This window comes from Struthio camelus, chromosome 1 (genome assembly GCF_040807025.1).
Source record: "Struthio camelus isolate bStrCam1 chromosome 1, bStrCam1.hap1, whole genome shotgun sequence".
NCBI lineage: Eukaryota > Metazoa > Chordata > Aves > Struthioniformes > Struthionidae > Struthio > Struthio camelus.
The window spans coordinates 163,574,776-163,599,679 of NC_090942.1; the positions used below are offsets into that span (position 1 = coordinate 163,574,776).

General features: G+C 38.1%; 1 protein-coding gene across 6 annotated transcripts in view; it reads left to right on the forward strand.

The window, feature by feature from the left end:
• Nucleotides 1-24,904, forward strand: part of NALCN (sodium leak channel, non-selective) — a 241,937-nt gene that overhangs the window by 211,283 nt on the left and 5,750 nt on the right. For all 6 annotated transcript variants that reach the window (XM_068927818.1, XM_068927834.1, XM_068927848.1 and 3 more), the window contains 16 exons: nt 1,639-1,806; nt 3,536-3,640; nt 4,221-4,327; nt 6,382-6,502; nt 6,593-6,691; nt 11,284-11,377; nt 11,916-12,022; nt 12,408-12,482; nt 15,878-15,997; nt 17,083-17,151; nt 18,936-19,084; nt 19,321-19,414; nt 20,306-20,438; nt 20,990-21,105; nt 22,365-22,522; nt 23,172-23,322. In XM_068927818.1, coding sequence (XP_068783919.1) covers nt 1,639-1,806; nt 3,536-3,640; nt 4,221-4,327; nt 6,382-6,502; nt 6,593-6,691; nt 11,284-11,377; nt 11,916-12,022; nt 12,408-12,482; nt 15,878-15,997; nt 17,083-17,151; nt 18,936-19,084; nt 19,321-19,414; nt 20,306-20,438; nt 20,990-21,105; nt 22,365-22,522; nt 23,172-23,322 — 1,866 coding nt within the window. The remainder of the gene's footprint in view (nt 1-1,638; nt 1,807-3,535; nt 3,641-4,220; nt 4,328-6,381; nt 6,503-6,592; nt 6,692-11,283; nt 11,378-11,915; nt 12,023-12,407; nt 12,483-15,877; nt 15,998-17,082; nt 17,152-18,935; nt 19,085-19,320; nt 19,415-20,305; nt 20,439-20,989; nt 21,106-22,364; nt 22,523-23,171; nt 23,323-24,904) is intronic.

Genomic DNA, 24,904 nt, shown 5'->3' on the forward strand with positions numbered 1-24,904 from the left:
GTCTGGTAACTTAGTATAGACATTTCATTGTATGGTTGGTCCCTTTTAAGCATTTATGTGTTGATCTGCTGTACGTATCAGACCTCATTTAATTCCAACACAGGATCGAGATCTTTGCCCTTGCTTCAGCATTTTTATGCAAGATCATCTTTATCTATTCTTAGTCATTCATTACTTCCTCCCCTCTCAACAGTTCTCCCGCTTTAGAGAAAATGTTTCGAAAGCCGCGACCCTTTAAAAGAGGGGAATTGTAAAGCACATCCTTGTTTTTCCCAGTGTTGCTATAGCATTATAGAAAACAAAGCAGCATCTTTTTATATTCCGTATTTCTATTTTCGATAACTACCAGCAGTATTTTTCAGGAAAAATATTTTCCACTGTCTTCATTGTCCGATATTCATTTCTCACATTTGCTTCATATGTAAGAGAAGGCATTCCACTTTATCTTCACTTAGGACAATAAATACCACAGAATGTGTTATAAATAGTGCTCAGTATAATACAGTATGAAATATTTTATATTGGAAGAAATTACTAAATAAAATTGCTTTGATGGATTTAGATTAAATCTTTCAGAGATTAATCCACCAGACAGATGTGCTGCATAAAATTTGTCATGATCAATTTGTATCAAAGAGTACACGGTTACCATAAATAAATATATGCATACATATATAAAAAAAACCTCCAGCTGTAGTATGCATAGTCAGGAAGAGCATTAGTTTCTTGAAATCCCTCTGATTCTTTTTTATTGCTGGTTTGGTTGCCTGTTTGTAGGAAAATGTGGGTGGTGTACCTTGAGTGGTATGTGCGCCCAGGACCTTAAAAGGATAGGAAAGAAAGTCAGAAGCACTGGTAACTCTTTTTCGTTTTGTTGGGGTGGCTGTCTCTTGCCGCTGTTGTTTTTAACAAGTCATATTATGTTTTTAATCATATTGCTGATATCAGCTTGATCCTCTATTTTGGGGTATCTACCTCTTCGGAACACTTATCTCTGCCTCCCTATAATAACACTGCCTTTATAAATGCTTCCTAAAAGATTCAGAAGCAATTAACAGGCTTTATAACAAATAGCCAACTTGCATAGACTGTTAAAAACTACAAGACATTACTATGCTGTTTGAAAATGCTTTGGAATGCCCAATACTCGTGATAAAATCGCCCTGTGACAAAGGTGCTTGTGCCTGTAACAAAGTGAGAAGAAGAGCTGCTGAGGACTCTATTTAAATAAACTTTCCCAGTGATGGTATTTCAGTTTCAGGATAGAATCTTTATTTAACAGGGAGAGAGAGAGAGGAAATAGCCTGATCCAAGAATATAGTATGTGTCCTTGCTCCAAATCAGCCAGTTTGATTTCTTCTGTTATAACTGTTCCATCTGCTGAAAAGAATAAAATAGATTTTGAGTCAAAGGGGAAGACAGAGACTGTAGCTGAAGCCAGCAAGTTAGGACAATCAGCCAAGGCACAGGAGATCCAAGTCCTTCTCCTAAATTAGGCTTTTTTGCCTCAGATCTAAGATCTTAATCTAGCCTTTAATTTGAGAGAAATGCATTTATTGAGGTTCTGTGCTGTTTGTAGGTCAAGTAAAAAATTATAATCTTAATCTTTCTTTCCCTTTTCCTACTCTTCTCTTCAAGGTAAGTTTGATATTCCTGTGCTGGATGCCTCAGAACGTTCCTGCTAAATCTGGAGCTCAGCTCTTAATGGTTCTTCGCTGTCTCCGACCTCTTCGAATTTTTAAACTGGTCCCTCAGATGAGGAAAGTTGTACGAGAGCTCTTCAGTGGCTTTAAGGAAATCTTTTTGGTATGTGCCAGTTAGTTTGTTCTTGTTGTTACAAAACATATAGAGGAGAAATAAGTTATCATTTTTCTATAACGTTTATGTTTTCTAATCTTTTCTCCACTATCCAGTGTTTACTTCTCATTGAAGAACTTTATTGTATGCACCACTGCAGATCACCACAGACCAGGTTAAAAATTCAGAATATAAATTACTCATTTTCATTTACACTAAGTAAAGGTGCTGTAATAATTATTTTATAAATATTATTTGTTCCATATATATTTGGTCATAATTACGTAGAAGGACTTCTGAAAGAAAACATACCCCTTATTCACAGTTTTACCTGGGGAAGGAAGATGAGAAGTAAGATATCGCAGATCTACAAGAACAAAAGTAAATCTGGCTTCAGAGCTGAAATTCTCAACCTCCTCCAGGGTTTTTGAGGAGGGGCAATCGGAGACAATGCAGTTGTTCATCACAGATCTGGATCTCATTCTTATCTCATTGCATGATGTCAATTGTTCAGTACTAGTAATGACAACAACAACAGCAACAACAACAAAACAGTTTGTTGCTTGTTCAGAACTTAATCTATCGTCACAGGATCCAAGTTTTCCTAAGCGATGTATGTCAGCCTAAACAACAGACATTATGATCCTGTGTTCGGTTAGGTTGTTATAGAAAGCTAAGCTACAAAATATTTACAATCAGTTAGTAAAAGAGAAAGGACAAAAAATACAAAGCCAGTTAGCATTTCATAGATGCTGTTTCCTATTAAAGGATTGTTCCCCTCTGCTCAGCACTGCTGAGGCCACATCTGGAGTGCTGTGTCCAGGTCTGGACTCCTCAGTGCAAGAGATACATGGACATACTGCAGCAAGTCCAGCCAAGGGCCACGAAGATGATGAAGGGACTGGAGCATCTGACTTACGAGGAGAGGCTGAGAGAGCTGGAATTGTTCTGCCTGGAAAAGAGAAGGCTTGGGGACGGATCTTATCAATGTGTATAAGTATCTGATTGGAGGGTGTAAAGAGGACAGGGCCATATTCTTCTCCGTGGTGCCCAGTGACAGGACAAGAGGCAACGAGCACAAACTGAAATCCATGAAATTCTCTCTGAACATAAGAAACATTTCTTCACTGTGAGAGTGGTTGAACGCTGGAGCAGGTTACCCAGAGAAGGTTGGGGAGACTTCAGCTTTGAAGATATTCAGAACCCGACAGGATGTGGTCCTGAGCAGCTTTATGTAGGTGATCCTGCTTTGAGCAGGGGTTTGGACTAGATGATGTCCATAGGTCCCTTCCAACCTCAGAGATTCTGTGATTCAGTGATTTTGTGGTTTATGTCATAATTTGCTTATGCGTACCTTTATTGAAGCTATCTTGGAATTAAATATCTAACAATGACTTGCTCAGATTAATTAGTAAACTCTGATGCAACGAAACAAAAGAAGCATATATTTAAGTACTTCAGGAGTCTCAGTAAAGTGAATGGAGATTCTTGAGTGGACAAAATTTAGCAAGATTGTACATTAAGTGCAAGGAAGCTTTGATCTCTATCTACAATTCTTATGTGCTGTATTAATAATAATATTAAGAACAATACTAAAGCACCTGGTTACTTTAACAGAACTTAAAGTAACATGTCTGTCATGAAAGTCCTATCTCCAGGTTTATGCAGTCAGAGGATCTGAACCGCTTTCTCAAGTCTGCAGGATAAAAGTTTGACAAGTCTGACTTCATCTTTACAGGTTTCTATTCTTTTGCTGACATTAATGCTTGTTTTCGCAAGCTTTGGAGTGCAGCTGTTTGCTGGAAAACTGGCTAAATGCAATGATCCACACATCATCTCAAGGGTAAGAACTGATTTCTTATTTCAGAATAATAGTATGCTGTACCATTTCTGCCTGCTGGGGAAAGCAAGTGTGGGCAGTCAGTGCTATCATGAAAGAGATGGAGACCTTGGGCACTTTCTTGTTCAGAAGCACGATTACAGAGGGAAAGTTGATTAAGGAGTGAAAGTATGAAGGTAAGGCTGGGTTTGCATGTAAAAAGAAAGGCAAGTCTAGATATTGGGAGAGATATCTGAAAAAGTTGTCAAACTCATGCCGTACTATCTGCAAAGGACTGGACATCACATAGAATTTCCATTTGGAGAAATAGCGCTCTCATCACCTGAAGACTGCAGTGGTCTTTAGGAAAGAGGTCAAAAGGTAGATAGAGAATGAATGAAGAGTTCTCTCAGTCCTGGAAGGAGTAGGGTTTTTTGAATCCTTCCTCAACTGCATTTTTTCCTGTGGGTAAGGGTCCACTGATACTAATCCCAACCTGTAAACAACCCTTCATTTCTGTTTGCATTGCTTCTGATTATCTGTACTAGCATCCTAACCCACCAGGCCATTATGTGATATGAGGCTGTGGTTTATTTTACTATAGGAAGATTGTCATGGCATCTTCAGAATTAATGTAAGTGTTTCCAAAAATCTAAATTTAAAGCTAAGACCTGGAGAGAAAAAGCCTGGATTTTGGGTGCCACGAGTCTGGTGAGTTGCTACACTTTGGTTCATCTTTCTTTAGAAACTCAGCTATTAATCTAGAATGTGGCTCAAGTCTCATGGCATTATACAGCTGAGGTCTTGGGATGAAGGAAACAAAACTGATAGGAAAGGAGCCCATTTAGCTTTCATATGAATTTGATGGATTTTCTTTTAAGTAAGTAAAATAGCATAAAGGATAAAAAGTATCCAGTATATTTACTACAAAGCTAGGTATATCAAACTTTTGCAGTCTTAATCTGCTGTGCTATTTATTCATAATACAGAAAGGAAAAAGAATACCAATAGTATGCAGAAATTTGACCTATGATTATTATTACAGTGGAAGTTATTGACGTGAACCAAGATTGCCACTGCATTGTGCTTAATACTGTTATAAAGACATACTGATAGCCATACTTCACCACCAGAACCTAAGAATAAATAAGTAAAGTGGGAATAAAAAGAAATGCAAATCAACCTGCCTACAACTGTCCAGAAAATCAAAGAGCAAGTCACGCATAGAACCAACCTTTCCCTTATGTCTGTGCCCTCAACTATATCAACCGTCTACCAGCAAGTGTATCAGCTACTTGCTGTTTCACGTGTAGGGAAAGTCTGTGGTCTATCTGGTGGAATAATGCAGTAAAAATTATTTAAGAAGCAACATTATGTCAATGATTAGTATTCTGATAAAGTACCTTTAATATTTCCAAACACCTGAACAAGCAAAAAAAAAAAAAAACTCTCTGTAATTGCTTATATTTTAAAGTAGGTTGATTTGCATTTTGCAAAATCAGCTAAACAGCCACAATTATTTTAATTGACTTTGTGTGTGGGTAAAGAATGTACCAGCAGCGGTAGATTCAGAGCCATCCTACACTAATGAAATAATATGCTGTGATTTGAACAGTCAGTGAAAGTGTGACATCTGCAGAACTCTGTTTCTCTATGCTCCAGACAAATTCTTCCTACAAGTAAGCAAATTCACTCCACTTCAGTTTGATTCAAAAATAAGCAAAATCTGTCTAAGTCAGCAAAACTGAAACTTTAGGGAATGTTTTGTCATTGCAGAAAAATGTAGTACCGCAAGGACATTCACACCACATGTTGACCATGTCTGGCTGGATTTTTAGACCTTAAAGACAGTATAAGGGCTACATTTTTAAACAGCTGAGACCTCTCTTTTTCACTGAAGTGTGAGAGATTTTCAGAAGCATCCAACACTCAACTTCTCTTCTGGAATCCAAATATTTACATTTCTAAGTTCCTGAATAGTAACTGGGTTCCTTGGAGTATGTGTCTCAGACTGTAGAGGCAGGACAATGTGCTAATCTAGCCCAAAGAGGGTACTTTTAATGTTCAGCTCGAAGCATCCTTTTTGAATCTCAATGGGTACAAAAGCCCAGAGGATATGATTTCAGAAAACCAAGAAGATGTCAATTTTCTCTCAGTAAATTTTGCTTTGAGCCATCAGTCCTGGGGAGAATGAAATAAGGAATAACATTTTTCTGAACCATCTTACTGACTTAGGAATCTGGATCATCTATTTACTTTTGAGATTTCTCCCATTCAGGACGTTTATTTCAGAATCTGGTCAGTGCCATCAAATCTATTTTTTCGTGAATATTTTTTAGATAAATATGTTGGCAAACATTTTTTTTTAGATAAATATGTTGGCAAAGCACTCTAAAATACAGCAATGTGTTATAAGCTTCATTAAAATGATTCAGATTATAAGTAACGTAAAATAAAATATATAGAGAATTTAGGAGAAATTATGTTGTACGTGTTTATTGATGTTGCTATTGCTTTATTATTTGTTGAAACAGAACTTTGAATGATGCATTTCAGAGGCACCAACATTGCAAGACAGGTATTTAAGTCTCAGGTAGACTGTGAAGAATAAAGGTAACAAAGAGAGAAGCCTCATTCCTGGACTTACTGTGATGTGATTGTGTTTTAGGATAGTATGCATCAGATATTGAGGAGCTGTAATTAGATGCCTCAGACGTAAGTACCAAGTAAAAAATATGTACTCCTATTTGTATATCACATTTCAGGGCAAATCCTCGGAATTTTAATTTTGACAATGTGGGGAATGCTATGCTGGCACTGTTTGAAGTTCTTTCATTAAAAGGCTGGGTGGAAGTCAGAGATGTTATTATTCATCGTGTTGGGCCGGTAAGGAAGCTCATGGGACTCTTTGAATTCTACAGCACATACTTGCCATTAACATGTTTTAATGATTAATTATATTTTTCGTCTATTCAGATCCATGGAATCTATATTCATGTTTTTGTATTCCTGGGCTGCATGATTGGACTGACCCTCTTTGTTGGCGTTGTCATCGCTAATTTCAATGAAAACAAGGTACTGAATGAGGTGGCTGATCATAAATAGAACTAGCTTTGCCATAATCTTCAAACATGATATTACACTATCTACGATACCTCTTAAGACTACTTTTAATTTACCCATCTTCCATACAGCAAGCCACATTTGCTGCAAAGTGCAAACCTGGGATTATAGCAATCCGTCACATACTCTTTCAAAACTGTCTGAGTTAATTTATGATGCAGCCATGTGGACACATGCAGGTTGAATCTGAAGCACGATGTATTTACAGATGCGCCAGAGTATGCTGTTTTAGTTTGATTTAGGCATACATGCAATGGCAGGAAAAAGACGTGTTGTAGCTTGTTTGTGTTACAACTTAGAGGTCTCTGTAGAGTCCTGAAGTTACAGTATTTTAAATCCAAAGTAAAGCATCACGGCAGACGACAGTACATTGTAAAGTTAATTGTCTGTCATTCAAACAAAAAAGTGGCTAGCGTTCTAGGAAGAAACTGCAGTTTACATGGGCTTTGTGGATTACCCTAAAAAGAAGAAAACCCAGGATCATAAGTGACTTCTTACAGAACAGCTCATGTCTACACTGCTTAGAGACTGCATCCGCAGCGCAGCACTTAGTTTGACTTTTATTTTAAGTGTCCTGCGGTGCCCCTTTGGCCCCAAAACATAATTATTGATTTTTATGATCTTTCAGTTCAAAATGCCCCCAAAATAATGAGATCTGTGTTGCAGCTAGCCAGATTGATATGTCTGTCACTTAGGACACTGGGGGGAAAGGATGATTGTGTACTCTGGGGTTTAGGGATGCAGAGCATGCTGGTATGCCAAACCGGGTGCTGACTGTGGCCCTACTGCGCACAGCAGACTCTGTAGCAGACACTGCTGTGAAGCGTGACCTTCAGGCGAGCCACTTGGCTCATTTGGGAAGGGAGCCGAGCAACAAATTACCATGTGTCCAGTGCAGGCAAGGAAGACATCGTGCGTTGGAGTCAAGAAGAAACGAGCCAATAAATAGCCTAAAGACTGTGCTGTTGAGAAAATGTTCTGTGTTTGTATGATTCCAGTTTACTTTCGGTGAGAGAAGTGCAGTCATTCTTGGTAAAATACATAGAATGTATATATTTTCCAGCAAGGCTTGAAAAAGATTAAGCCATTTTATTTAAATTACAGATCATTAAAATATTATTATTTGAAATGTTAAAATTCTTCCTTTAATGATTCTGTTGTATGTATATGATTATATTTAGTGGTGTATGTTTCTGTCAGGTACATAGTTGTTCATGAGACCCTATTGAGATATTAGCTCAGCATTTCTATCTTACAAATGGCTTCTTCTTCATTGCCCTTTACACTTTCTACATGAGTAAATCTCCTCAAAAACCTCCTCATGGATATGGGTGTAGGCAAGAAGAAGAAATGTAACACTGCAGAGTTCACTCTTAAATAGCTTTTGATAACAATTGATAAAACATCTTTCTTTTACCTTGTTGAGGTATGGTGCATGTGGTGTTGAGTGCGAGGATGTGGTGTATTTTCCTTTTAGTTTTGCATATGGCCTAGAATGTATCTGTCATGAATTCTGGTCCAGGTGTATGGGACACGGAGTCATCAGAAGCCACCTGCCGCTCTGGATTGCCTTGCTACACAAACAGGCATCTAATTTTGCCCATTTTTACAGAAAAAAATACTAGAGGAGCTAGATCTTTGCTGCTCTTACCAGTATAGCTTTTATTATGTTTTTATGACATTAGGGCCAGTCTCACTAACTGCTGTCAATCTCCTACCCAGTGTTATTACTGTCAGCTCCCACTCTTTCTATGGGAGTCACTCACAAGATCAAGTTCAGCCTATCTCGTGCAAAGGCAGCATGTGAGATTTCTTTCAGAAAAGAGTGAAATATCATTAACTCCTAACACAGTATTCATCTTTTTTACAATGGTAGGCTATGGAATAAGATGCTTTGAGCCAGCCCACAGATTACTTTTGAAGTGGTTTATTCACAATATCAGTGTAAATCTTTTACAACTGTTTTATTTTTAGGGTTGGAAATATGAACATTAACTGAGGAAAAAAGGCCTTTAATTATATGTGAATGTGTGTCAGATTCATATTTCATTTCTTCTTCCTGTATTTTCAGCTTTAAAGACACAGGAGAGCTCGAACTCATGTGGAAAGTAAAAGTTTGTTTATGTTCACTGCAATTCAGAATGAGAGGGAGCAGGAAGGTGTGAACACTAGGCTTACAGGGATTGTGAGCTCAGGAGATAATTAAACAATTCATCTTAGCACAAATTGCCCCTGCATGAGCTGCCAGTGTCAATGTGGAAGTCTGAGGTCTATGGCCTGAATTAGAGTTCCCATTATTTTCAGAAGATTATCTGATTTCTACATTTATCTTTTTGGGACGATTGTCTCTGCTTGTACTTTTTCCTCAAACTGTGACCGCAGTTTTAGATATGAATGTTCTATTCCTTCTGTTCCTTGTCTGAATACAGAGCAAGCTTTAGACTGAATATCAAAAAACCTACTTACTAATAACAGTTCCCTACTGAACAGGTGCACCGTGCAATGTTTCTATATAATTTACACGTACTAAAAATACACTTAGGATAAATCTTTTATGAATGATGTTACCTATTTTATCTTCTTCAGTTATTTCTTAGTAACCTCATGTAGCTGCTGTGGCATGTAATGATTTTTTTTATCTTTTTCTTGAATTTCTGTTACTTTTTATGTATTTATCTGCTATGGGGAAAAGACTTCTTTAGGATTAAGGTGAAAGCATGAGGTTAGTAGCTAATTATGCAGAAGAAAATAATTTGAACATCACCAGACGTTCCAATAGACTGAAGTAATATCCAGCAACTGAGAAAATGTAAAATAAGATATGGAGAGGGTTGGCAATTAGTCAAAAAAGGGGGTAACAAAGCAGTTCCCTGTCTGAGGTTAAGAGGCATCCTCTTAAAACTAAGTAATTGGCCAAGCTATTGGTCTCTTAAGGAGATGCTGGCTTTAGAAAGGTCACGGCTAATGTATGGTTGGAATAGCTCCAGGAGTTGGGGGAGGGGAGTCAGAGCTGGATAAAAATTGTTATATAAACTGTTTAACATGACAACCAACGGTTGTCTGAAAACTAAAATTTCGATTTTGAAATATGCCATAATATTTCACATGAACTGCAGAAACAGCAGGCCTAGAGACACAGGCCTGGAAAGTATGACACAGGACGCTGGGCTGGGCCTTCAGCAATCTCAGCAGCAATGCCCAAGGGATTCCTCTCCATCTCTGTTTCACAATCCCCACGCATCGCTTCCATCGCTGTCAAACATCACGTGTTCAATTGGCAGTGAAGTTGTGACTGACTCAAATAATCTGGCTATTTTTCAATTCAAATCTGAATGCAAACACAGCTATTCCGGGTAATAGACCCCTTCACAGAGCTCTGTTTTATGATCCTCATATAATAAACCAGCTGATGAAAGCAGTAGTTCCTGATAAACAGATCTGCTGACTTTGGCATCACTGTTTAGAAATTTCACCAAGTTCCACTTTTTTTGCTACCTTTTCTCTTTAATTTAAGGTTTTCTAAATGCTGCGGGTTTTGGCCAACCTCAAGTAGTAGACCTCCTTATAACTCCCACTGTCTGCATCATCTTTAAGGGTAAATCCTCCCAGGGTGCCATTTGGGATGCAGCTTCATAAAGAGATTATGTCCACTACGGCAAGAGCTGTTCTGATCTTATTAGTAGCACAGCCAGCTGCGGTTCCAGAGCCTACACACGCCAATGCCAAGGCAAGCCCTGGAGAGCATCCTACCCCTTGCCCAGCTTAGTGCCCCCACCACTAACTGGAGAAGCATCCAGCGCCTCGGAGGCAAACCTGTGACGTTTACCTTGAAAAGGACTCCCTTGTTTTCATAACTCCAGACTCTTTCCGTGAGATTTTAGAGTTCCCTGCAGTTATGAGGACCTTATTGTGTTCTGAAGGTCATTTTAAATGGTGTTGACCTCTATTTGGTTTGCTTGGTTTTTCATGAGTTAGGGAAACACACGCATTACCGTCTACCATCACCCTCCCTGAAGGTGTACCTTCACCTCTCCTTTGTGGAAACCTGTTGTAGATTCTTAGCATGTTGCTGTTTTTCTTCACATATACCCCAAGCATAAGAGGTGTGGAGAGCTGCAGCAGTCTCCTACAGGGCCTGTTCCCTGAGAAACTACAGCAGCACTGGCAAGCCACAGGCTTTTTCTGCAGCAAAGTCCAAACAAAATCGACCACTCTTTAAAACAGTGCTTCCTGGCAAATGATGTTCAGTCAAATGGAAGCTCTCCTGCAGTGTTTCACTGCCCACAGTGGGCTGCTGCTACAAAGAGCAACAGCCATGCCTGCTGCGCCGAGTCCCAGAAACTCTCAGCTAATGCATACGGAAATCCTCTCGAGTACGGGCTGATACTTTGATTTCTTTACCCAAACACTGTGTTATTTAAGGAGAGTTGCGTATGTAACTTTATTTCAGACACCAAAGAGGATGTTGTTTTCATGTTTACAGCATTTTAATGTTCTAGCTTTTATATGACAAAAGCTTTATATGCTTCTCTGTGTTTATTAAGGGGACAGCTTTACTGACTGTAGATCAGAGACGATGGGAAGATCTGAAAAGCAGGCTGAAGATAGCACAACCTCTTCATCTCCCACCTCGTCCGGGTATCAAAGATATTTTGATTTTATTCATGTTGAGCCCTAGTGTTCATAATTCCCCAGGATTCTAAGATTCAAATTAAAATTGTAATCGTGAGGCCACTAGGAGGTTATGCATGAGTTAATGTGGAAACAGGCTTCAACTACAGATCTCCGCATAAGGCTATTAAGATCAACCCAAAAAAGGTTGTGCTTCGATGGTTTTAGGATAAGCCTTAATGAAAAAATGAATTTTTAAAAGAAATATATTTGCAGTTAGCTGTTAATGATATGAATGGAATGTATTAACCTGACAGCAGTTGAACGATGCACTTGCCCTACAAGTACCAAAAGCCTTCATGCAACACTGGTGTTCAGTATTTGAAATTACATGTTCAGAAGCCCTATTTGATATGGGAAATTGTAGCAGAAAATTAGAAATGTATTTCGAAACTGGTCAAGGATTATATTGCTATTAATGAACATGGAAAACACGTCAAGAAATAGAGAGAGAAAAATACCACTGTGTGTTTTAACTCTTCTCCTTTAACTCTTTCTTTTTCAGATAATGATGGCTTTAGAGCCAAGATGTATGATATAACTCAGCATCCATTTTTTAAGAGAACTATTGCTGTGCTTGTTCTGGCCCAGTCTGTGTTGTTATCAGTTAAGGTAATTGTGGTTTTTTTGAAGCGTTTTATTATAGCAGTACTACATGTTGCATATTTCCTAACACCAACTAAATATCAATTGAGCCATTACTGTGATGAATGTTGGGAAACATATGATTTCCAGATACAGCAATCACAGTTGGCACAGGTCACTGTAAATGAGTTGTAGCTTGTGGAGCTGAGTCAACTTCTGCCTTTTGATAGTCTCATCCACTTCATCTCCAGTAGAACTCTAAAGCCATGAGAGAACGATACACCAAGATGAATATACGTTAAAATGAAATCTATGCATTAATAAATCCTGCCAGAAAAGTTAAGGCAATCGATAGACATTTAGTTCTGTTTAACATCTACTCTTCTGTCAGCTTACTTTGTTTGCATTTCAGTGGGATGCTGCAGATCCGGTGACTGTTCCTTTAGCAACAATGTCTGTTGTTTTCACCTTCATTTTTGTCCTTGAGGTAAAGTAACATATTTCATGACTTCTTCAGATTAAGACTAGGTTTTATATGCCTCATTTTGACTTCAGGGATGTAACTTCCTTCTTCACTATAGTTTTTATTTTAGAATAAATACATTTGGGACTCTCCATGTTGCCTGTGCTTAAATATATATTGAAAGAATAAATTTTTAATTTGTTGTAGTAGTAGTAGTACTGCTCTACCACCTTGAGTTTTGTGTCCTTCTGATCTTTTCAACTTGCATTTTTGTCCTAATGGAAGGGGCAAATCAGTGAACCCTTTTTTTTACAGAACATCCAGGGTTAAATTCACTCTGTATAGCACAAGCTGTCTGTCGTGGACGTTCTGCTTGTTCCATACAGATTTTGCTTGATCCTTCAGAATAGAGTGCATTAATAGCCACTGTTCTGTAACTGTGACATCATCAAATCCCTAGCATTTTTCTTTTTTTGAAATTATCAATCATATGATTTCATGTTAATACTTTTTAATAAGGTGTGTAAAATTGCAGTATTGTCTGTCTTCAGTGTGCAAATCTGGATCCCATGTGGTAACTGTTATCTGTCTATGAGAAAACATTGTCACTACGATCAACTGTGCAAGGTATAATTAACCTGTTTTCATAAGACTTGAATCTAAGGTCTTAAATGCAATTAAAAAAGAATTTTAAAAAAATTGTATGGACAAGGATACCCATAGTTTAACAGAGTACGCACTTGGGAGGTTAAAGAAGATGCTTCTTCTGTGGTTAGGTTAGTACCACATAATTCTTTTATAACTTTGCGGATGAGTATTTTCCTTTTCAGTCCCTTCTGAATAGCTGATACTGACCACTATCATAAACAGGATAGTAGACTAGATTTCCCACTGCTCTAATCCAATGTGACAGTTCCTATGTTCCAGTGATAGGTTCTGCCAGCAGTGATGAATAAACAATGAAGTGAATACCTTGCAGCAGCTGTAGATGGAGTCTGTCCATGTAGTTGCTTCTTTTTTCTCTACCTAGGAGAAATCCATATCTGTTGAGAGAATGAGCAAACACAGAAACTTCTGATTTGTGTCATACATAGACAGGTTTTAATTTACTAATAACTATGTCTTTTAAGAATCGTTTTTCTCTTATACTACCAAGGGAAACGGATATACTTCTAGAATTTCGAAGGAACTTTGTCAGAGCCAAGAAAAATTTGTTGACTCTGGCAGTAGGCAAACTATGACATTTTGAGTGCACACAACTTATGGAGAAAGGAAGCAAAAATAAATTGAATTCGGCAAAAAAATTTCGTGATTTTTGTCTTAAACTAATTCTCACTGTGGAGGAAATTGCAGATAAAATGTTTTAGCAGTCACCTAACTTATCTTCTCTGTGTTCCAAAGAAAGACAGCAAATAAAAGTTCACTTTGCCAGACAACAGGAGAGATTTTAAGGGGATCTATATAATCCTTTTGGCATTTTACTCTTTTATAGGATTTAATTATATTTTTCTGTCTGTTTTTTAACCTTAATCTCGGTCATCCAGGATGGGTTTGGAACCCACTCCTGCTGCTCATAAGCACCTCCTACTTTCACTGAAATAAATGCAAATTCATTAGGGTGGTTCATAGCAAAGACCTGCCAGGCAAGTTCCTGTTGCTTAGCAGCCACAGAAATGCAGCTTCTTGCCCAGGATCTTCCCTAATTCAGTATACTCAGGATAACGTCTAGCAAACATGGTATTTGAGAGGGCTTTCCGCATAGCTAAATGTGACCCTGAGTCCAGTTTAGTGACTCCTGATTCAGTTTTAAACCTCTGCTGTTCACATTTGTGTATGTGGTATAGAAGAACAAGATGAGCATAGAGGAGTAGGAAGAACTTAGATATCTCACACTTTTGTCACAACATTGATGATCAAAAATAGTGTGAAATGTAATTTTATAATTGCAAGGTGTGATGTTCAGTTCAAAAATACAGACACCTAAACCTAAGTATTTAAATTCTACATGTGAGGTAGGTGTTTAAGCTCTCACTGTGATTAAGGAGGTGTAGGGTGGGATTCAGTTACCTAAAGAACTGAAGGCAGCAAAAGCTATTTTATATATCCTAGTTTGTCTCCCATTATGTCCAATAGCTGCTGCAGGAGAGGGTTGTTTTGCAGATCTTGTGTCATCCCTGCCAGCCCCATGCAGGTGTCTCAGATATTCTAGGACATCTCAGGTAATTGGAGGGAGGTGAAGTAGGATATGCTAACGTGCTTCAAAAGATAATTAGACATCAGGAGAACTCTGTGTGTGTTTAGACAAATGGCTACTTGTGGGCACCTGAACTCCGTGTGGGATGTAAAAATTCCTGACTTTATTCTTCATTTTGTAGCCAGGCTTCAGAAAATTTTATAAGGCAAATAAACTGAATGGAATGTCAAACTTTTGCCTCAAACTAGTGTTTTATATACAGTGTTTTAAATACAGTTTAATTTTTTGGAAATGTAAAGAATATTGCTAAATAGCAATGTTGCAATCTGGAATGGAAAAAACATAATGAATGCCTGATATGAGCCATGCATGAGATAGATACTCTCTTTCATGTCCGCTGTGCCTGCATAACCCTACCTCAGTATCTGTTGCTTGTTGGTGACTGTTTCTTATCAGTATCTGCTTTTAAGCTTGCCTACACCACCAGCTAGTGGGGTCCTGGTGTAGAATACTACACCAGTATTCTATACTGGAAAGGTCAAGCACTCTGGTTGCTATTTTTACCAGGAATACTGTGAAATGTACTGCCTTTACTCTTCTAAGCTGTCTTCTCTCATATGCTGCTGAATACCAATGGTGTTTGCTAGACTAAAAGCAAGGAATATTTGCAATATGAGAACGCTTTTTAAGTAATTTGAAATAGAGGAGCTACAGAACACAATTATAGTCTTGAGTTCAAATGTGTTTATGTGATTTTAGCCTGATTAGATAGATGGATAGATAGATACTACTACCTCTTTTAGTGACATATTATCATCACAATCATTTTCTGACTTCATAACTTGCTTAACTGTAAGAAATCTTAAACCCACATTTACCTCAACAATCTATACATTAAGCATCGAGTCAGAGTTAGCTGTACTCCTTTGATAGTTGATGGGAAGAGAGACACTTCCAGAATACTGTTCTTCCCCGAGTCTTGGTTAACTGTGGTGTTCCACAAGTGCCAGTTTTCCTCCATCTAAGGAAAGCTTATTTGATCATCTTAGTCTAGCCAGCTAACGTGTCCATGTAGGAACAATTAGATGAGCTGAAACGTACCCATGGTTGTTTGAAACCATTCCATAAGATGAACTCAATCAAACACTTTATAGGATGGAAGAGGTTCTCTTAGTGAGAAATAACCATTTCCTCAGTACAGCTGAGAAATTATCTTTATCTGTAGGTCACAATGAAGATTATTGCCATGTCACCTTCTGGCTTCTGGCAAAGCAGAAGAAATCGCTATGATCTCTTGGTGACATCTCTTGGAGTTATATGGGTGATACTTCACTTCGCCTTACTGGTAAGATTTATAAAACGCTAATTATTAAGCTTAATTTTATTTGTTAAGCACCAGCAGTGGGGTCACCACTACACTATATCAAGGTAAACCCTTGGGAGTAATATGGAAGTGTGAATAAACCAAAATAACCTTGATGCTAAGAAAGAATCCTTCTCTTTTGCGATAATGAATTATGAAAGTCCTGATATGAGGTAGAGTCTGTAAACGTTGTAGAAAAACGAGATCTTTAGAAGAGCTGTGAATGAGAAAAGGAAGGAAACTGGAGAGACTGGAAGCTCTTGCCAACAGGAGTCTTATTAGCAGCAAGGAAGTAGGAGCCATGCGCAGAATCCACATGGGAGCAGAGGACTGGAAGAAGGCAGAGGTCTGACACTGCTGACGGTACATTCTGTCCCAAACACAGCACTGATTCTGGCTTACTGATTTTGGTTATAGAGCTATGTTTAATTCAAGAAGTTAATCAAAAGCTTTAGGGAGGAGACAGGAGAAAGTCAGCTGTCCATCCACCCCGCTCCAATTTTTTACAGGTGGCTACTGTCCTTGTTCCCTTGCTGTGAGGGGGCACACTGTTCCTTATCACCAGGAAGGACAAGGGATTGTTGGTGCTTGTCACCAGTCACCAGTTGTGGAATCACCACTCCATAATGGTTGAGGGTTTCCCTCTTGTCTACCTCAAGCTCTCTTTGGAGGAAAAGCTGCCTTGGGTGACTAGCCCTTCATCTCTGATATCCTCAGTTTGCTCCCTGCTGCTGAGCAGCTTGGAAGACCAGTGACGTTTCTGTAAGCCAGCAGCTGCCTAGACAAACAGACGCAGGCTATTGGACATTATTTCAGCCCAGCTGAGGATTTGGTTTGATGTGCTGGGAAACTGGGTTAGTGTTTATGAAGTGGTAGAGCTTCTTTTGTTATTTTCTATTTGCTCCAGTGTTGGTATTGAAACATTATTGAAATATTGGTGCTACTAGTTTGTGGATTCTCTTATTTCATATGCTGTCTGCCTTCTATTATTTAAAGGCTGATTAACCTGATCTTTCTGTGAGATCACGGATGGACAATGTGTTAAGTCTTCTGTGCTTCTATTCCAGAATGCATACACATACATGATGGGTGCATGTGTAATCGTCTTCAGGTTTTTCTCAATTTGTGGGAAGCATGTAAGTATAAATTAGGAACTACAGCCATTGCAGTGCTCATGTAGAGATTAAAAGAGTAGTTGCTTGGCTTCTGTACTGCGCCTTCTGTAAGGCTCCATTTTATGCCAGAAAAAAGGGAAGGCTTAGAGCAGCAGTCTCCAATTTTGCATTCTGCCATTAAAATGTCAGGGGTTTAGGTGCATTCTATAATGATGTTATATTATAGTTACTGGAAAAGCTGTGCTTTTTCAAAAAGAAAAAAAAATAAGGTAACTGCAATACTAAACAGTTAGAAATAGTGCTCTCTAAAACTCTGAGCATGTATTGTGCTACTTCCAGTCCTTGCCATTTCAGTGTGGTGTGCTGTGGAAGTTATTTATTTTTTTCTATGCAAGACAAGTGGAGTGAGTGGTGGATAATGCTCTCATCTTGTTATGACACTGCTGTCATGTAGGAGTTTGTTCCTCCACAGTGCGTGTCTGTCTTGTACCTCTAGCAATTTATATCTTATCACAGTAAGGGATTTATGTTCAATTAAAAAAATGTTGGGCCAAAATATTCTTCTGGAAACACTGAGGTGGGTACCAAGCAAATCATTTCTAAAGTTTACATTTCTTCTCTGTTTGGATTTGCTCTGCTGTAATTAGGAGTAGACTGGCAGAATAAGCATAGGCAGAGAACAAATACGTTTGTTTAACAAGCAGTTCTCCTGCTGCAGAACTTCTTAGATTATCCAAACATTTTCTGTGAAGTCTGACATATTAACGTAAATGCGATAAGAAGAAAAGATTGCTATAGTAGGGCACAGGCGTTAAGAACAGGTAACTCAGGGTTTGTTCAGTAAAGATAAAAAGTTTTCCTTCAGTCAAACTACATAAAGCCTGTACAGCCTTGGAGGTCAAATGAAAAATCCTTGCTTCTCCTCTGCAGCCAGACCAAGTGATTGTCTTCAAAGCTTTCTGATTGATTCTGAAGTTTTCTCAGTGTTTTAACCTAGTCATTTGTGCTTTCATGTTAGGAGCTGCATCAGTCTAATTTTTCTGCCGTGATGCAGTGTGATGGCTAAAAGTTAGCACGAGTTGTCAGTTTTCTAAATAAAAGTGTTATCCTCAGTTCCATTAAGAGGAATTTTCTAGAACATCAAAAGTGGTGAAGGGTGTTAAATCTAGGTCAATAACTTTATCAAGAGTAATATGCACAGTTTGCCTCTATGGGAAAGAAATACTATCTAGACCCATTTCCTATGTAATTTTTAGAGTTATGCTGTCATCTTAAGCCCTTTAGCCAACTTGTGTGAGAAATTAGCTAGTTCAGTCAATCTGTAGTGATTTTAAGGATATGGCCTTCCCATGGGTACTCTGACCCATTTCTTTAGGTGGGCTGCAGTAACTACGGTTTCTGCCTAACAGCACTATTTCCAGATAAAGTAGCTTACCACACCACGATTTGTATAATGCTAATTTTGACGCTTCTACAGTGTGCTGATCCTAGGATATTATAGTTATGGTTATGCTGTATTATTGCGGTATTATCCTGTACGTAGCCCTTGAGGAACAACATCTTGATCTTGTAAATTAGATGGATACACTGATTTCTTCAACAAGTAAAAAGTTCTCTAAATTTCGGAGCAAGACACAAAATGTTCAATTACAATCAGACTCAGAATGTACTATTTCCTCGGGTTCATCCATTAACTTATTTAAGTGAAAAGCATTGCCAAAATGGGAAGTGCTATAACCCTCTTTTCGCTTTTCTCTCTGCTTTCCTGAATGACATCATGGATTGTTTTTTCTCTGTCCTTCCAGGTGACACTAAAAATGCTGCTCCTGACTGTAGTTGTCAGCATGTACAAGAGTTTCTTCATCATAGTGGGAATGTTCTTACTACTTCTTTGTTACGCTTTTGCTGGAGTGGTTTTATTTGGTACGGTGAAATATGGAGAGAACATTAACAGGTACAGTATGTACTACCTCATGGGGATGTTCTTTAAAGAGCCAAGAAAATCGTATTCTGCTAGATAGAAGTTTATATTTGAGCTCATTCAGAAATTATTCGTCTGACGCTGTACCTATTTTCGGTTCAAAATAGTAGGAAAGTGGAAAATGGAAATGATCTGTATTTTTTCTTGCCAACATTTTAATTCTGAGACATTAAATGATCTCTCTCTTTCTCTCTTTTTGTTTAAAACAGACATGCAAATTTTTCGTCAGCTGGCAAGGCTATTACTGTACTTTTCAGAATAGTTACTGGAGAAGACTGGAACAAAATTATGCATGACTGCATGGTAAATACTATACTACCAGAGATAAAGTAGGCAATGAACAGGTGACAACTGCAGTGTGTTTCCAATCTCTTAGCTTAATACAAGGAATGTTGTGATTGCCTTTGTCTCTTCAAGAGATAAAATGTTCACTGAACTTGTGAACGTGACACAAAAATTGCAGTTCCAATCACAGACTCATAATGCGATATTTCACGAGACTAGGCTAGTAAATGATCCAAAAAATAAACATAAAAAGAGGTAAACATAAATATACATAAACAAACGTAAAAAAACACAAAATAAACATAAAAAGTCAAAAGTGCAATAACTCACTTTTCGACTGTTGTCTCTACTTTGACTGTGACAAGGTGATTTTTCAGATGGCCTTTGTCTTTAATGGGTGTTCTGTGGCTCATTCCAAGAGAACGCTAGTTTCAATGACTTCAGAATTTGTCTTAGAGTCATTTTACTTTGCCTAGGTAAATTTCTGCCTGTGGATTCAGTTGCAATGAAAATCATGTTATTCTCTTCCTTTTTAAAATTAATGGGCAGGGAAGCTTTTTGAAAACCACCACATTTCAGAGCCCTGAGTTGTTTCTTTACAGTGCTATAAGTGTACAGTGTGCCTTGTGTCTGGAAGTGAGAGCCATGTCTAGGCAGTTTTTGTCACGCCTTTCTCTGTTTTCTAATCTCTGTCTACTGAAGGATCAACAACAAGCTGCCTATAAGAATCCATTAAAAAGTCTTTCCTCCTTTTCTGTGAAAGAGTAATGTTCCCCTAATCTGATGTTCAGCATTATTCCTTAAGTTTGAAGCTTTAAAAAATGTATAGTTACCTTTTTTGAATTGATTTTGCATTGATAAAGAATCCCTTTCTATGGTTGATTGGCTTTGTTTCGTTTTGTTTTGAAGGTCCAGCCTCCATTTTGTACACCAGACAACAGCACCTACTGGAAAACAGACTGTGGAAATTATGCTGGTGCTCTTATGTATTTTTGTTCATTTTATGTCATCATTGCATACATCATGCTAAATTTGCTTGTTGGTAAGTGAAAATGTATAATAACAGTGTCTGTCTTGGCATATATCAAATATATCTTGGCATATCAAATTGAATTTGAGTCTGTTGTGCTATTCAGCTGTGAGATTACCTTGTAACTTCACTGTTACCTTATGATGTTTTTGACACTTCCCGGGCATGGTGTATGCTAAAACTTATGAAGTTTGAGCACAAAAGGTTTTTGAAAAAAGAGATGTGTTAAATTTGTAGGCTATAGTTACCCCAAGGGAAATTATTTTCTGGGCTTTTCTATCCTCTAGCTGACATTTTTCCAACATCAGTGGAATTCTTCAAATTGATTTTAGAAGATTTTGCATTAGTCATCTTACTAGCATTTAAGGGGTAGCTGTTGAGAAATGAAATTCAAAATTACCTTTCCCATTCAAAATTCTCATCTCAACATTCAGCTAAGGGGATTTATCGGTGTGAAGTTAGCATTACAGAATTTATATTCTGTTGAAATTCATTGTTGCTTACAAAGGTTCAACTCTTTGAATGTAACTATGGGCTTTCTTTACACTCTTTGTGGTTTTTAGCTATCATTGTGGAGAATTTCTCGTTGTTTTACTCAACTGAAGAAGACCAACTTTTAAGTTATAATGATCTTAGACATTTTCAAATTATATGGAACATGGTAGATGACAAAAGAGAGGTAAGAAACTTGATAATGAGCACAGTTAATCCAGTAAATCTACATTTTTCCTTGAAAAAATGTAAGTCAAGGGGAATGTTTGTCATGTTGACAAAAACTGCTGAGCCGTTAGTGCATTTCAGATATTTTCTTGTGTTTTTGAACATCTCTCCAGGTTCTGAAAGTTCACTGAGCATGATCTAATGTTGTTCGTGGTTCTTTCAAATGCTAATCTGTACTCTTTACCAGTGTGAAATACGCGATAGTAAATTAGAAAACAATTTAAGTATTCATAGAGTCGGTACATTAGCACCTTTCCTCCCATCTCCCTAAGAGTTGTTTCTTTATCCACCAGTCCACACACTCACATACATTTATGTATCATCTGATCTGATCAGAAGTGCTTTGCTGAGATGAGAAGAGCATCTGGGGGAGTGAGCTGTTGAGATACCCACGTGAGCTAAAGCTGAATAACTCATGGCATCACTAGGATTTGAATATGAACAACACCATCCTGAGAGAAGTTGTGGCTGTGCTGGAGGCATAAATCACAGTCCTTACTGGTGGAGGTGGAGGGCTCTACATGCAGTGTGCCCAGGACTGACAGTATCTCTCTCTGACGTGGAACATATTACAGCAAATACAGTTCCAGTCAGGCTCATTTAACAGAACGTAATATTTAAAGAGAATGGATATTGCAGTTTTGGAGGGAAATACTTTCACTCCTAATGTTTTAATAACAGTTCAAAACTGTTATCGTAGAAAGTACAACATGTGCTAGGTTGAATCTTAGAGCAGAAGATCTTTGAAAAGTCGGTGAACTACCAGTGTGCTCCTGTCCCGAGACAAACATAGAAGGAGGCAGTTGTACAGCAGGTAATAAGCCTGATTGATTGTGAATGTTTAAACTGTGGTTTAATTTTAGCTTTTCAAAGGCAGCTGTTTAGGCATATAATTCTTATTACAAATTAATGCAAATGGGGAAACCAACTCTCCAAAGCAGTGCTGAAAATCCCTGACAAAATTAACAGCACAGATTCTCATCTTATATAATCCAAATAAGAGCAAAGACTTCCATGAACTATGACGGATCTATATGTGCCGAGAAGTTAGCTGCATGTGTGTATTCTTCAGTAATACATTCCCATTGATTTAAGCAGGATAGGGTTTGACGCAGAGTCTTTAGAGAAACAGTAGTTCTCTCACGGATCTAGTAGAATGCCTGAGTTTGTTGTTAGCTCATAGCAATAAATAACCAGCTATTATTGAATTTTACCCAGGGAGTAATCCCTACCTTCCGAGTGAAATTTCTGCTGAGGCTTCTGCGTGGCAGGCTGGAGGTGGATCTTGACAAGGACAAGCTGTTGTTCAAGCACATGTGTTATGAAATGGAACGGCTCCATAATGGTGGCGATGTCACTTTCCATGATGTACTGAGGTACTGTGAGATTTTCTCAGAGTTTGTGTAACACATATAGTGCCCCGTATTTCTCTGTAGGCTAAAAGGTATTCCTAAGGGATGGGAAAAGACAAAATTGGTAGCCACGGAGGCACTGCCATTCTAAGTGTAATACAAAAAATTAGATTATCCTTTTTTCTTTCCTGCAAAAAAAAAATTTAAGATGGAAAACACAGATCCTAGGGAATAGGCTTCAAGAAATTTTAACATTTTCATTGGAGAAAGCTTCTCTTGACCAGCAGTCCCACGTTGTTCTTGTCTCCTTGTATCATGCAAAGTAGTCCCCGCATATGTAGCAACGTGACAATGAATCTGACTAGAAATAAAATAGAAACAGGAACATTTGCCAAGCTTAGTCACTTAAGAAAATAAACAAAAAACGTGAATGACCTAGTTTCTTGCAGTTTAAGACCTCACCTACATTGGGTACCTAAATGTGATAGGGTCTTCATTTGTTTTGAGCACTACAAATCCTTTCTGGAATCATCTCACTATTTTTAGCTACATTGCATATGCCTGAATTAAATAATTTTGTGTTAAGCTTTTATGTATTTATGAGCTTTGATTTTCCACATTAAAATGTGAGGTCATCAGCATTTAAAAAACACAATATCAATGTTTCTTTCAGCATGCTTTCATATAGGTCTGTTGATATCAGAAAAAGTCTTCAACTGGAAGAGCTGCTTGCTAGGGAACAACTAGAATACACCATAGAAGAGGAGGTGGCCAAACAGACCATACGCATGTGGCTGAAGAAATGTTTAAAGCGAATCAGAGCAGTAAGTCAAGCTAAAACAGCATCTAAATGGTAGTGATAAAGTGTACTGGTCAACAAAGCTGGAATGTGCTGTCACTATGCTTAATCTACTCTGGAGCCACCATAGCATGTATGTGAAAAAGTAGATAGCAGTTGCTAAGTCAGCAGAAAGTATGTTACAACTCGATTCAAAGAGCTAGAAAAATAAGCATCTTTTGAAGGCAAAAACTGTCTTCCTGCCAAAAATTTCCCTTTTCACAATACAGCCGGAAGATGTATGTGAAAAGGAATAAACTAAAAACGATGTAATTTGCTGAAACCTTATATGCCTAATCCTGTGAATTCACTGAATATAATCATGTAATTTCCTTGCCTCCACTGACATGAGATATGATTAGGCAATCAGCAGATCCTGTAGCTGCAGAATAGGCCCTCTGAGAATGCACTGTTTCCCAGAGGCTCTTCAAATACAATTCATATCAGGATATATCATTTGAATGAGCCATTGCAGTAACTGTCTGGCCAAATGAGCTGTTAGTTTCACCAAAATCTCCGTTCCAATATGTACACGTGTTTGAGCGTAAAAATGGCAACATGCACATGCAAACCAGGAACATAAAACCATGGCGCCTAGTAGCTATGTCTATGCTAGTAAATTAAACAGGACCAGGTCAGTGGCTCAGCACTGGCGTTGGATCACGCGTACTCATTGTTGGCGTCTTCCTTGGCCCAGTTTTGGCCCACGCATGCATGTACTCTCCCAGAGCATTACCATCCAGGCACAGTTAGGGTCAAGTATGAGCAGAGACTGCTCCCAGTAGGCAGCGCAGTTGAGGTTGTCTTGTTCTGTGGTAGAGGAGAGGTTAGCCTTATCATGCAAGTCCTGGCCTGCCAGTTGGCTTCAGCACTGCAGGAAGTATCCCGATCTGTTTAATTTGCTAATATAGACATGGGCAATGTGTCTGTATTGCGCTTACTCCGCGCTTCAGATTTTCTGAAATATTTTTGCCTTTACTCGGGTTAGCTACAAGGTTTGGTGATCAAAGTTTGTCCTAGATGACACTTATATTAAGAATGTTCAGGGAAAAAAAAATTTCATAAGTTTGTGGTGTAGGGACAAGAAGGGAATTTGGAGTGGACTTTGCAGTTCTCTTCTTTTCCTCTTTCCCAAAGATAACTCTTCCCTAATATAAGAAAAACATATTCTGGCTGCCTTGTTGAGTGATTTTGCAGTTACTCTAAGGCTGAGTCCAGGTATTTTGATTTTTATAAAAGCTTACTTCTCGTATGTGGAGTTTTTCTCATTGAGATCTGTGAATATAGGATCTGGCTTTTTGTAAATTAATAAAAACATAACTGGACAATTTGAATCTAATGCTCATTTTATCTGAAATATCAACGCTCAAGGCATATGCAAATAAATAGTTTCATTTTGGTCCCATCTCTGTAAAATGATGGCAGTAAATTTAATCTCAGCTCTCAATTTTGGATTTATTCAACTCAGTTGTTCATTTCATTATGAGATTGAATTACACTATGTTAAAGTAAATATGCTGTTCATTTCATTCTAATAATATGGTTCAGATCATTTCACATTCTGTGAA